Genomic DNA, 14,603 nt, shown 5'->3' with positions numbered 1-14,603 from the left:
GGGATATGTAGAATTACGCTTGGTCTCCCACCTTCTGCAAACGACAGATATGGTTTAACTGCTTGCTATTTTGATTCAGGCATGTGAATCTATGAAGGATACCCCAATACTGGATAAGAAAGCAAGTTACTAACTTGTAACTACAGTTATCCAGTATTGGTATCTTTCATAGATTCACATGCACCCACTCTCCTCCCCGGCAGAGCAGTTCTTTATTAGGGATACATACTTCTCACTTGTGCTGGGAAAATCTGAGGAGAACTGCTCTTGCTGGGAAGGTTCTAGAGGGTGCTGACAGCTGATTGGTTGGAACTCCTTTTTCAGTGATTTTCATATGAGGTAGATAGGCTGCTATGTTTTGGGCCTTTTGAGGCCTATAGTCTTGTCAGCCTACTACAAAATGTTTCTAAGGCACTGCTTTTGTATATATTACCGTGGGACTCCCACCTCTGCGACAGGGAATGATTCAGTCATGTGAATCTATGAAAGATACCAATACTGGATAACCGTAGTTACAGGTAAGTAACTTGTTTTCTTACTATTCCTATTCTCCCAAAAAGTGTGTGTGGAGTTAAGGAAACTTAAAATTTGGAAAAGGTGGAAAGGGTTTTATGGTTTGAGTTCTGATGAACCAAACAATGCAATTCAGTAAAAGACTATACAAGGATACTTGCTGGGTCCCATAAAGGGAGGAAGTGTGTTATGAGTCGTGGCTAATGTATTTAAGTGATGATGAATTTGACATTATTGTGAGGCACACCACAGGAGATGTGGTTTGTCATCCACTGAGTGAGATGTCAAGGTTGTATTTGAATGTATTTGCTGCCTATCTTTGAAACCTAGATTTATATGTGTACTGCCTTTTGTCTGTTGGATATGAAAAGCAAAACAAAGTTTACAAAAAATGAAAATAGAATATTTACCTACACAAACCTTTGACTTAGTAGAAGTCTATATTTTGCAGTCAGTTTTTCTTTTAGGTTGAGATTTTTTACCTCGATATTCTGACATACAATCGTCCCACAAACCAGATGCTGCTGAACAACAAGCAAGCAATGGCTGCATCGTCTGTGTCAGACACTCTTAAGCCAGTACAGATAAGTCACAATGCGGCTTGAGGCATTTACCCAAGCCAATAATTGGTGTTTGTCAATGGACTATAAGCACCATTAGTGGTATTATTTGCTAACATCAACTTTTCCCTCTCTCATTCTCCAGGCCAACAACTGATGTTGACAGCGGGCACTAATGCTGTTCCACCCCAGGCTAATTTCCCATATGGTTACACCGCACCACCAGGATTCGCCCAGCCGGCTGCAGCACCTCCACCTGCATATGGTTTCAACATGTAGATTCTTCCATGTGACCAAGTGTTCCCCATTCCCCCTCGAATCACCTCTGCGAGAAGCGTGCAAGGAACCCAGCGGCACAAAGCAGCTTCTTCTGCTCACCACACGGCCTTCGTGGGACATGAAGGAGGTCGCCAGTGGACTCTGCTCACTGATATTTATTATTAATGAACTGTTGCATTTTAGACCTTCAAAGGAGTCTCCTGTGTGTCTCTGCTATTATTTTGGCTTTGCAGCAGGAAACCCTGTGTCGTTTTTGTAATAGAAACCAGAAGGCACAGATTCAGTCGTGCGACGGAGGCAATCCGCAAACTCCACCTTGTGTTAGCTCTGAAGCCCAACTACTGAGCAAGCGGCAGCATGTTGATTGAGGGAGGGAAGGAATTCGTGATTCAGCCATCTCATTCTGGCTGATCTTACATGTGACGCATGTGCACATTGGAGGCCTGATTTGTGGTAGCCAGTATTGACAAAAGGACTGAGGTGGTGGCTTTTCCTGTGCCCCTTCTGCTTCTCAAGAGCTTGGACCAAGCCATGGGGCAAGATTCTCTTTGATGCCACCCGTTTCCCTAGCCTCTGTTTAGTATATGACACCTGCTAATCCTCTAATGTAGAGAATTCTTATATGCTCCGTTCTCCTTGTCCTCTGTGCCTGACCTTTAGCAGTCTGGGGAGTTGTGATTTACTTTATACCTGTATGGACTTAGAAAATATGGCACAGGTATGCTGTCCTTTCCCCCACGCCTTCCTGGTTTAGTCGCCTCACTCTGCAAAGGCTGAGCTGTTTCTTCTTTCAAAGGCATGACCCAGGCATTATTTTGTCTTTTCTGTGCTAGTTTTCTGCTACTTAACCAGGTTTCTCAGCTATGCTGTCTGCTGCTGCATCACAGTGAATCTTGGCTCTTACTATGCTACAGTATGGACCCACAGCTGCTTCCTCCTGCTCCTTTGCCTGTGCCATGTAATGATTGTTGGACAAGCTGTGGGGGTTGTAAACATGTTTAACGTTTTGATGCCACTTGTCTTTGGTTACTGAGTTACGCCTAATTCTGGTTTGTTTCAGTGAACAGACTTGGCTATTGCAATTTTTTTGTTTGATGAACCATCTCATTGATATCTCAGAAGTATTGGCCGGTACTGAAGGAACAAAGAAAGGGCAAATGTTGGATATGACTGTTTCCTCGACCTCATTTGTGTGTTTGGCTTTTGGAGTGTGTCTGCTTACCTATGTGCGTCTGTTTGTATGTTGGTTTATTTAATCTCCTTGCTAGCGTGTGTTTGTTCGTCCGTTTGAGTTGTCTAGCGTACTTCCCTTTGCCTGCCTGGCCCTGTGATTGTGTGCTCGCCTCCGTCTTATCTGTCTAAATGTCCTCTTTTTCTGCCTGTCCTTTTGTCTGTTGGCTTTTTCTGGTTCCTGTACGCCTGCCTACCATATTGTTATCCTCAGAGTTTCGGATGAACTTGAGTGTCTGCCCAAGGCTACATGCACGTGTGTGTCCTTAACTGCATGCTCACGTGACCACATGCTTGTTGGTGTATGACTCGAAAAACTGAGCAATTAGAAGTACTTGAATGAAAGTGTATCTAAGTTGGACAACACAGACCTTCTACCTGGACTGTAATCGGGCATACGTTTTCATGGATTATCTAGGGACCCAGTGGCTTTAGTAGACTCCCTAAGAAAAAGGTGTCTTACTTGGAGGAGGGCAGGGTGTGAATCTTTACAGGCAAGGGTATGTTATCCAAGAGAGCCCCTATAAATTGCTCATCTGGTGTCTTTAGAGTGAAAACAAGCATGTGGTCAGGACTTTTTATCATTGGTAGGCATGCAGAATATTGTCGTCCCTTGCATTTCATGTTGATGACTCTGGTGAGAAGAGTGCCATGACACTGAAAGCTATTCAAGGTTTGCCTGGGAGATTCTTATTATACGCTAGTGCTTGAAGTTCTTGGCCAACCTCTTGTCAGGAGGCAAGGGTTGCATATTCCTACCCATTCTGTTTTCTTGATTGCTGCATCATGTTTCACACCGTCATCCTGCTCTGCTTTCAGACTGCATATCAGAGCTCACTACAGGCTGAAGGACCTGCTGCCTCAGCTCAAAGTACTGTTTTGTTTTCTGTTTTTGTTGAGAGAATGCAAATGGAGATACTTTGTGCCACTTTTCAAATATATTATCCTTAACATTTTATGTACTGAAATTAGATAACAATGTATAATTTATGATAATGAATCATGTGCTAATCCTGAATAGTGTGAAGAAAGAAGTACAATTATAAACATAAACCAAATATTTGTAGTCCCTTGTTTCTGGTGCCTTTTGGCTTCCATTCATTACATAGTCTTATTTTCCTCTCATAAACTTTCGTTATGAGTTGTATTTGGGACAAATGCTGTGCTCAACTGTGGGGGGAAAATTGGTGGTGTAGTGAAGCAATAGATAACCACTTGTTCGAGGAATATGGGCTGCAGAACACACACTAGTCCATAGTTCACCATCTGGTGGTGGGCCGGATGATTTCACTTTGTTGTTGTCCTGGAAGAGTCTTTGTATGGTAGATGACTCCTCCTCTGGAGCATAGTGCGCATGGGCATCAACTCCATCTTCAGATTCTTTTTTTCCGCCATCGGGCTCGGATGTGTTTGTCACTCGGTCGCGTTAACGATCTCCTTTGATGCCCATTCCTTGATTTCTACCGTCTATCGTTTTCGATCGCGATTTCCATCATACTCGTTTTGAAAAAGCCTGCACTTCTCAATTCCGGCGATCGTCGGGGCCGTTGGGCCCAAGTGCGCCATTGGGCCTTCGGCTCATGGAAAGAACACCCTTCAAAAAGTGCCCTCAGTGTGAACACAAATTTCTCCACACTGATCTACATGAGGTGCGCAATCTGTGATTGTCTCCAGAGCACGAGAGCAGAGATTGCGAGGCCTGTGCTTCGTCCCGGTCCAAGAAAACTATCAGAGACCGTAGAGCACGAAGAGTCATCGCACAATCCTCTTCATCGGCACAAGACCTCATCGTCTAAGACTCCAGTAGATCTAGAGTCGGAAGAAGTCGTTGTTTCCAGAGCAGAGGATTCCGCTTTTGGAGCCGAAGAGCAAGCAGACGTTGACAATACCCTTCCAGCTGGTCAACAGGTCGTGAGTACAAACGTCGACCCTGTTCACACCCCCATACCGGGCCAGGCTTCGGTTCCACCTCCGGGTCCAGGTGCACACCGATTACAAACTTCCGACGCCCCGCCTTTTGGCTCGGCAACGAAGACTACCAGAAAGCCTCTAGGCGACTCGGGCTTGAGTCAGCCTGTCTGTCTCGAGAAACAAAAAGTCCTTAAACCAAATTTAACTCTGGCACTGAAGCAAACCTCGGTACCCAAATCGGTCGAGCCGAAAACAAGCTCTGCACCAAAAACTATCGAACCGAAGCCAACTCCGGTACCGAAAAAAGTTGAACTAAAGTCCACTTCGGCACCGAAACAGACTTCGGCACCTAAAGCGGTCGATCCGAAACGAGCTTCGGAACCAAAAACTCCGGATCTGAAAACATCCGATCTGAATAAAAAGCACCAGTCGAAGAAAAAGCTTCTGACCTCAAGTCTTCGGAAACAAAACCAAAAACTGTGGTAGACACTAATAAAACCTCTAAACAACTCGGCCCCAAGCAAGAAAGGTCAGTGCTGAAGGTTGCTTCCACAGAAGAGCTTTTCCATCCAGATCCAAAACAAAAGACTCTTCTTATTCATCTTAAGACTGGACGTGTCATTACTGCGCCTGCTAAAAAGAAGCAGGACCTTCTTACCACACCTCCATCCCCCCTCTAAAAGCAAGCTCAGACTTCTCCTATAAGCGTACCTTCACCGCTTCTAGAGAAACTAGACCTTGACATTTCCCCTGTACATTCACCATTCATCCCACACAGCCCTGCACCAGCAGATGAGGAGTATGATTACTCAGGGTGGGGTAGACGATGACCAGCCACTAGATGACCCAGATAATATTCCGGGACCATCAGATGATCCTTGGGAAGATTATAATGCACCAGATGCCCCAGATCTCCCACAAGATGATCATTCTCTTCTAGGTCATCTACTCCAGATGACACTATAGGGTTTACACAACTCATTCATAGAGCAGCAACTTTTCATGGGGTTGATCTTCACACTGATCCAGTAGATGACAACTTCCTTGTGGACACATTATTACCATCACATAAAACCACAACCATTTTACCATTGCTTAAAGGGGTTGTAAAGCACGCACCTGAGGTATTTAAATACCTCGTCAGGGCCAGGGTAATTAATCCCAGGTTGGGAAAAAAAGTACAAAGCGGCTCCAATTGACCCAGCCTATATCAAAGGTCAGCTGCCATTAGACTCATTAGTAGTCTCAAATGCCAGGAAAAGAGCTAATTCACAGACAGCAGGGGATGCTCCACCCCCAGATAAAGAGTCCAAACTTCTAGATGCTTCAGGTAAATGCATAATCTCTTAGGCAGCCAACGTCTGGAGAATTGCCAACACCCAAGCTATATTGGCAAGGTATGATGGGCTCACTACGATGAGCTTGAAACCCTTATACAACATTTGCCAGACAAATATAAGACCAGGGCTTCTGACTTAATACAAGAAGGTAAGGTCATTACTAATACTTTCATCCGTTGCGCTTTGGATACTGCTGATACAGCCTTAAGGGCAATAAATACTGGCATACCTTTCAGTAGGCATGCCTGGTTGTGCATTTCTGGTTTCAAACCAGAGGTACAAACCAGTATTCTCAATCAACCTTTTGACCAGCAACATCTTTTTGGTCCAAAAGTGGATACTGCACTAGAAAAAATTAAGAAAGATACTGACACTGCAAAGTCCATAGGAGCTTTACAAACTCAAATTCCCAAAGCGTCCTTTGTTGCTCCTCTATAAAGGGGCGCCTCCAGAAATTTTCCAACGGATACCCCCTCCTCTTATTACAAAGCACCCATCCAATCCTCTCCCAATAGAGGTTATTACAGAGGAGGATATAGAGGCAACAACACTAAAGGTAGAGGCAGAGGTAACAACAACTGTACTGCCTCCACTCCCAAACAGGGACTTCCCTCCCCTCCCTCCAGACTATTCCACTCATGTCGGGGGAAGATTACAACAGTTCCTACCTGTCTGGAACTCCATCACAACAGACAGGTGGGTGAGACAAATAGTTCAGTCAGGTTATTGCCTGGAGCTCACTTCCACTCCTCCAACAATACCACCCAGACAGCTTCCCATGTCACAAGGGCATCTAACACTTCTAAAACAAGAAGTTGCCACTCTACTTCAGAAAAATGCAATAGAACCAGTTCCCGTACACCATCAAAACACAGGAGTTTACTCCCTATATTTCCTTATTCCCAAAAAGGATGGCTCCCTCACACCTATAGTAGACCTGAAACCCCTAAATCTTTACATACAGGCCGACTACTTCCATATTGTCACATTACAGCAGGTCCTTCCTCTGTTAAAACACAGTGAATACCTTACTACCCCAGATCTCAAGGACGCCTACTTCCACATTCCCATCCACCAAGCTGACAGAAAGTACCTTCAGTTTGTACTGGACGGTCAGCATTACCAGTTCAAAGTCCTTCCTTTGGGGGTGACTACAGCACCTAGAGTTTTCACAAAGTGTCTTGCAGTAGTAGCAGCACACTTGAGAAGGGAAAACATCCATGTCTTCCCATATCTCGACAGTTGTTTAATAAAAGCCAAGTCATACCACCAGTGCGTGAAGCACACACACCAGACCATTCACCTGTTACACAAACTCTGGTTCACTCTAAACCAAACAAAGTCACATCTCCAACCATCCCTGTCAACAGTATATGCTCGCCACAATAGATACCTCCAAAGCACTTGCATCCCCCAATCCAGCAAGAATACAAAGTGTGCAAGCTATTCTACAAAAACTGCAACACTCCCTACCAGCTCGAGTGTTCATGCAACTAATTGGGATGATGGCGTCTTGCATCTTCGTAGTACCACATGCAAGACTCCGAATATGCCCCCTGCAAGAGTGCTTAGCAAGCCAATGGAACCAGGCTCAAGGTCAATTAACAGATCTGGTGGTGGTGGACGACCGAACCCATCGCTCTCTGCAATGGTGGAACACCAAAAACTTTTCCAAAGTATGGCCGTTCATAGAGCCAGTTCCACAGGTGGTGCTAATCACGGACGCATCCCTCACCGGCTGGGGAGCTCATTTGGCAGAGCACACAGTACAGGGCAGGTGGGCACCACAGCAAAAGCTGCTCCACATAAACCATCTGGAGTTGCTAGCCATTTTTCTAGCTCTAAAGTCTCTTCAACATCACCTATCACACAAGGCTGTCTTAGTCCGCACCGACAATATGACAGTCATGTACTACAGCCAAAAACAGGGAGGAACACACTCCTTACAGCTCTCCCGGCTGGAGCAGAGCATATGGAGGTGGACCATTCTTCTGAAAATCTTCCTATTAGCACAACAACTACAAGGAGTTCACAATCAGGTTGTGGATCTGTTAAGTCGTCAGAGCCAACAGATTCACGAGTGGGAACTTCATCCTCAAGTTCTTCAACCTTTCTTTCAACAGTGGGGACAGCCTGAAATAGATCTGTTCGCCACACACCTCAACTCCAAATGCCCAAGCTCCGCTGCCAGGTATCCACATTCATTGTCTAAAGGCAATGCGATATGGATGAGTTGGTCAGACAGATTTGTGTACACTTTTCCACCTCTCCCACTCATTCAGTTAGTGGTGCGCAAGCTGCAGCAACACTCCCTCACATTGATTCTCCTTGCACCAACGTGGGCAAGGCAACCATGGTACACCACACTACTAGAACTCTCAGTGATACCACATCACAAACTAAAACTCTCTCAACACCTGCTAACACAGAACCATGGAGAGATCATGCATCCAGACCCCATGCAGCTCAACCTAGCGATTTGGCTCCTGAGGTCTTAGAATTTGGATGTCTTAATCTCCCGCCTGATTGCATGAATGTTGTGAAAGAAGCTAGACGTCCCACCACTAGGGCTTGCTTTGCAGCCAAGTGGAAAAGGTTTGTTATATATTGCAACAATAATATTAACCCACTAGATGTTTCTATTCAAAACATCATATGCTACTTGCTACATCTACAAACATTTAGTTTAGCATACTCCTCAATCAGCTTACATCTTGCTGCTATAGCAGCTTACCTTCAAAACAGACTGCATCTGTCATTATTCACAGTTCCTGCCATTAAAGCCTTCATGGAAAGCCTCAAAAGAATAATTACTCCCAGGGTACCACCCTCCCTTGTATGGAATCTAAACGTTGTTCTCACAAGACTTATGCGTCCTCCAATAGATCCCTTGCATAAGTGGGACTTCCAATTTATTTCATGGAAAGTTGCGTTTTTAATTGATGCCTTTTTAATTGATATTACTTCACTCAGAAGAGTAAGTGAGGTCCAGGCATTAACAAATCTGAAAGAGACACGTTAGTGATAGATTCCTTACCTTAGAATATCCCCAGGCGTCAGACTGGATCCGGAAAGTTTTGCGTAGCAGTACCCTTGCGCGTCGGTAAGCGGCGTCTGCGGCTCCGCGTCCGTCGTGGGCACCGTGATGACGTCGTCGGAGTACTTAGACGCCGCCTCCGCGTGCTGACATCAGTTCTTCTTTTTTCCGCGCCAGCCAGCGCAGATCTGGAAAGAGCAGTTCCCTAGTCATTTTTTGACTAAACTTTTTGATCTTTTTGATCTATTTCGAAGTCTTTACGACTCCGACGGTGCCGTTAGGGATGCCCGGCTTCAAGCATTGCGACGAGTGCGACCGTACCATGTCGGTCACGGATCCCCACCGCTTGTGCCTGATGTGTTTGGGCGTCGACCATGACGACGAGGCCTGCTCCGACTGTCGGGCCCTCTCGAGGAAGGCCAGGCGGGAGCGGTCCCGCAGGCGACTCGAGATCCTCCAGTCGGCCCCGCGCCGTGTGAGGTCCCGGTCCCACGGGAGGTCGAGGGACAGGTCGCGGGGGTGGAGCCGTCACAGCTCCGGGAGTCGGCGCCACGCCTCCGGGTCCAAGTCGTCAGGTAAGAAGCATAAGAAGTCGAAGAGACATCATCGCTCTTCTGACCCCCCCCCCACCCCCCCCCCCCGATGCTCGCGCGACGCGGCCGGGGGTTCGGGTGACACCGCCCACGCGGCTCCTCGTGAGTCGCGGGCGCCGCGTTCGGCTCCATACCCCCCGGTCCCTGGGCTGAACGCGACGCCGGAGGAGATAGAGCGCTTCCTCATGGCCATGAGGTCCCTTTCTCCGACGGGTTCCGCGGCGCCTTCGGGCCCAGTGAACCCGTCTGGGGGCCCTAGTGGGTCGGGGGCTACGACCCCGACGCCGTCTGGTGCTTCGGCCTCGCCGGCGCCTTCGGCTCCGGCGCCGCAGGGCCCCACGATCCCGACGCCGCCGCTGCCCTCGGGCTCGGCGCCGCAGGGTACAGCGGTCCCGGCGTCGTCGGTGCCTTCGGGCCCGACGCCGCAGGGCACCGTTCGGCACTCGTCGGGCGCTGGATCGTCCCCGGTGGACCTTACGACCCCCCCCGGGGTCGGTCCGTGTGGTGTCCCCTCCGGCGTCGGCCGATGCCTCCTCTCAATCGGTTCCGACGTCGGGACGACGCCTGTCGGCGCCGATCTCGACGCCGTTCGGGGATTTCCATCCCTATGAACCGTCCTCATTCACTTATGACCCTGAGTCTCAGGAGATGGGGGAAGAGGAGGATTGGGAGGGGTCTGAGGACCCTCTGACGAGGGAATGTCAGTCTAACATGGACTGGACAGGAGACCTTGGGGAAGCCAGTGGCCTGGACACCTCTCCAGACACTGGATTCGTCTCTCCTCATACCGTGGCTTCGGAGGAGGGCGCAACATATGGTGTGGTGTTGATGAGGGCTGCTAAGGCATTGGGCCTTGAGCTCCCCGTCGCGGCCGTGAGGACTAACCTCCTCACTGAGGTCCTTAAGCCGCAGTCATGCTCCATGGAGCCTCTGCTGCCGTTTAATGAGGCCTTGACGGACGTTCTTTTGGGCACTTGGTCCAGGCCCGCTACAGGTTCGCCTGTAGATAGGAACGTGGCCAGACGCCACCGCCCTGCCCCGGGCGACCCATGTTTCCTGTCCACCCACCCCACCCCCGAGAGTCTGGTTATCCAGGCCTCTAACTCCCAGACCACCTTCCCGACGGCTCCCCCCGATCGGGAATCCAAGAGGTACGAGGCCTTTGGCAAAAAGGTGTTCTCGTCCCTTAGCTTGGGACTGCGGTCTTCCAACACCGCATGCCTCTTGGGCCGTTACACCCATTCTATATGGGAAAAGGTGGCGGAATTGCCAGAGTGTCCGTTGGAGGTACGGGCCAAACTCGGCCAAGCCCTAGTGGAGGGCCGGGACGCAGCGAAGTATTCGATCAGGTGCGGACTGGATACTACTGACTCGCTGGGCAGAGCGATGGCTACGACGGTGGCGATACGACTCCACGCCTGGCTGAGATCCGCCAACTTCTCGGCTGATGTCCAGAATACACTCATGGACATGCTGTCCGATGGCCATCGCCTCTTTGGCGACAAGGCAGACCACGCGCTTGAGCGCTTTAAGGACTCCAGGGCTACGGCCAAGTCCTTGGGCCTCTCGGGCCCCGCACCAGCAAATGGGTGCCTTTCGCTCCTTTCGTGGCCAAGGAAGGGGCGTCCCCACACGTGCCGCCAGCCACTCGCCGCGAACTGTCGTCCAGCGCGGCGGTGGCCGTGGAATCCGCCGTGGAGGCGGTCGGGGAAACAAGCGGAGCCAGTCCACACCTGCCCCCGCAGCATTCGCCTCTAAACCCTCCTAGTCCGTGCTTTTCGGCCCATGTGACGCGAGTGGGAGGCAGGGTTCGCCATCACCACTCTCACTGGCGCACAGTCACTTCGGACAGGTGGGTGCTGCAGATCGTCCGAAGGGGCTACTCCCTCCCCTTCGAGACGACCCCTCAAGCCATGCCACCGCAACACCACCGCGTGTCGGGGGACACTTGCGGCTCCTGCAGGAGGAAGTTTCACCCCTCTTGGCCAATGTTGCCATCGAGCGCGTTCCTGGGCCAGAAGTAGGACATGGTTGCTACTCCCACTACTTCCTGGTACCCAAGAAGGGCAAAGGGGGCCTACGCCCTATCTTGAATCTGAGGAACGTCAACGGCTTCCTCCGGAAGGAGAAGTTCAAAATGCTGACACTGGCTCAGGTCTTGGCTGCCCTAGACCCAGGAGACTGGATGGTAGCATTCGACTTGCAGGACGCATATTTCCACATCCCCGTCCTGCCGGCCCACCGGCGTTACCTGCGGTTCACGGTAGGCCTCGAGCACTTTCAGTTTACCGCGCTCCCCTTCGGCCTTACCAGCGCCCCACGGGTGTTCACGAAAGTGATGGCGGTGGTCGCAGCTCATCTGCGCAGGTTAGGGGTCTCAGTCTTCCCCTACCTAGACGACTGGTTGTTGAAGGCGGGCTCGCCCCAGGCAGTCGTCAGCCACCTCCAGACTACGGCGGATCTCCTGCACCAGCTGGGATTTTCCATCAATGTGCCGAAGTCACACCTGTGCCCCTTTCAGAAGCTCCTTTTCATCGGAGCGGTTCTCGACTCGGCGCAGTTTCGGGTTTACCCGCCCGAGCAGTGGGTCCGGGATATACAGGCTCTGATTCCGGTCTTTCGGCCGTTATCCCGGGTTTCGGTCAGGTTGACGCTGCGGCTTCTGGGGCTGATGGCCTCCTGCATCCTTCTGGTGCATCACGCACGGTGGCGGATGCGGGCTCTGCAGTGGGACCTGAAGTTTCAGTGGGCCCAGCACCGGGGCAACCTGTCCGACCATGTCCTGATCTCGAAGGGCACTGCGAGACAGCTGCAGTGGTGGCTCACGGACCGCGATTGGGTCAACGGCAGATCCCTCTCCCTTCCCGAACCGGAGCACGTAGTTGTGACGGACGCGTCCCTCCAGGGCTGGGGAGGCCACTTGGGAGAGGCGGAGATCAGAGGACTCTGGTCTCCGGCGGAGTCCCGGCTCCATATCAACCTGTTGGAGCTGCGGGCGATTCGTCTGGCACTGAAAGCATTCCTCCCGTCTGTCCGATGGAGTGCAGTGCAGGTGTTCACCGACAACACCACCGCCATGTGGTACTGCAACAAACAAGGCGGGGTGGGGTCGTGGACCCTTTGCCAGGAGGCTCTGCGTCTCTGGCAATGGCTGGAACATCAGGGCGTGACTCTGGTGGTTCAACACCTGGCCGGTTCTCTGAACGCCAGGGCGGACGAACTCAGCCGTCGGTGCTCGATGGATCACGAATGGCGTCTGAACTCGGACGTGGCGCAAGGCCTCTTTCTGCGATGGGGAGAGCCTTGGTTAGATCTATTCGCCACCGAAGAGAACGCTCAATGTCATCAGTTCTGCGCGTTGGAATTTCCAAGGCGGCACTCGCTCGGAGACGCTTTTCGTCGCGAGTGGAGCTGCGGTCTGTTGTACGCCTTTTCGCCTATACCTCTTCTGCCCAGAGTGCTGAAGAAGATCAAGCGCGACCGGGAACAAGTCATCCTTGTGGCTCCGGACTGGGCTCGAAGGTACTGGTATCCCGAGCTTCTCAGCATGTCAGTCGATCCCCCGATTTGTCTGCCTCTTCAGGAGGACCTTCTGTCGCAGCAGCAGGGGACGGTCCTCCACCCGAACCTGTCCAGTCTCCACCTCCATGCTTGGAGATTGAGCGGCGACAGTTGAGGCCATTTGACTTGCCTCCTGAAGTTTGCAACATCATTCTGGCAGCCAGGCGTCCCTCCACAAAAACGGTATACGCCTGCAGGTGGAACAGATTTGTGGCATGGTGCACAGCAAAGGCTGTGGATCCCCTCAATGCCCCCCTCTCTGAGGTTCTTCTCTTCCTTCTTTCTCTTGCCCAGCAGGGCTCTGCTCTGGGCACTATCAAGGGCTATCTTTCGGCTCTTTCAGCCTTTCTGAGGCTGCCTGACCAGCCTTCTTTGTTCAAGTCCCCTATTGTTAACAGATTTCTGAAAGGCATCACTCATACCTTTCCTCCTGTTCCTTTCGTGATGCCTCAGTGGGACTTGAACCTGGTTCTAACCTTTCTGATGTGCGCTCCCTTTGAGCCACTTCATAACTGTCCACTTCGTCTTCTTTCTTTGAAGACTGCCTTCCTGGTAGCCATCACCTCTGCCAGGAGAGTGAGTGAGCTCCAGGCCCTCTCTTGTAAGCCTCCTTTCCTTTCAGTCCATACGGACAAGGTTGTTTTGAGGACTAGGCCCTCCTTCTTGCCAAAGGTGGTCACGGCCTTCCACATTGGGCAGTCCATCACGTTGCCCACCTTCTTTCCGCCTCCGCACCCCTCGAGAGAGGAGGAGAGGCTCCACCGTCTGGACCCAAAACGTGCGCTCTCGTTCTATCTGGATCGCACACACCAGTTCCGGGTGGATGATCAACTCTTTGTTGGGTACGCGGGCGCTAAGAAAGGGAAAGCGGTGCACAAGAGGACCATCTCTCGATGGATTATCATGTGCATTCAGGCGTGTTACTCCTTGGCTAAGAAGGAACCACCTGTTGGGCTGCGGGCTCATTCCACTCGAGCCACGGCCACTACAACTGCCTTGGGCCGCGGTGTGCCCTTGCAGGACATTTGCCAGGCAGCTACGTGGGCCTCGTTGCACACGTTTGCTAGGCAATACTGCCTGGACAGTCAAGTCCGGAGGGACGGCTACTTTGGCCGCTCCGTTCTCCAGGACTTTCTGGTGTAAATGTTGGTTCGCAGACCCACCACCGCGGGGATGGTATTGCTGGGGTATCTATTCTAAGGTAAGGAATCTATCACTAACGTGTCTTTCAGATGCACAAGTTACTACTTGTGTAACGATATATCTGTAAGAGACATTAGTTAGTGATAGATTCCTTACCGACCCACCCATCCTCCCCGTTCTGCGAACCGATATCTAGGGTTAAGGTCATCCCCTTTCAGGGCCCTAGTTTCTTGGCACCAGTGTCGGTTTTTTGTCATGGCTCTGCGCTTCTGGCGCGGAAAAGCTGTGGCTAAGAACTGACGTCAGCACGCGGAGGCGGCGTCTAAATACTCCTACGTCATCACGGCGCCGACGACGGACGCGGAGCCGCAGACGACGCCTACCGACGCGCAAGGGTACTGCTACGCAAAACTTTCCGGATCCAGTCTGACGCCTG

At 50.9% G+C, this 14,603-nt stretch overlaps 1 protein-coding gene across 4 annotated transcripts in view; it reads left to right on the top strand.

Moving 5' to 3' along the window:
* The window catches only part of LOC147678987 (clathrin heavy chain 1-like), a 393,670-nt gene extending 390,030 nt beyond the window's left edge, over positions 1-3,640 (top strand). For all 4 annotated transcript variants that reach the window (XM_086942714.1, XM_086942712.1, XM_086942713.1 and 1 more), the window contains one exon: positions 1,219-3,640. In XM_086942714.1, the coding sequence (XP_086798840.1) occupies positions 1,219-1,352 (134 nt within the window). In that variant the 3' untranslated portion in view covers positions 1,353-3,640. The remainder of the gene's footprint in view (positions 1-1,218) is intronic.
* The last annotated feature ends 10,963 nt before the right edge of the window (positions 3,641-14,603 follow it).

The sequence above is a fragment of the Lissotriton vulgaris genome, chromosome 11 (assembly GCF_964263255.1).
Source record: "Lissotriton vulgaris chromosome 11, aLisVul1.2, whole genome shotgun sequence".
NCBI classification, from domain to species: Eukaryota; Metazoa; Chordata; class Amphibia; order Caudata; family Salamandridae; genus Lissotriton; species Lissotriton vulgaris.
The sequence above is the reverse complement of the archived record's forward strand: the minus strand, read 5'-3'. Positions and strand labels throughout refer to the sequence as shown.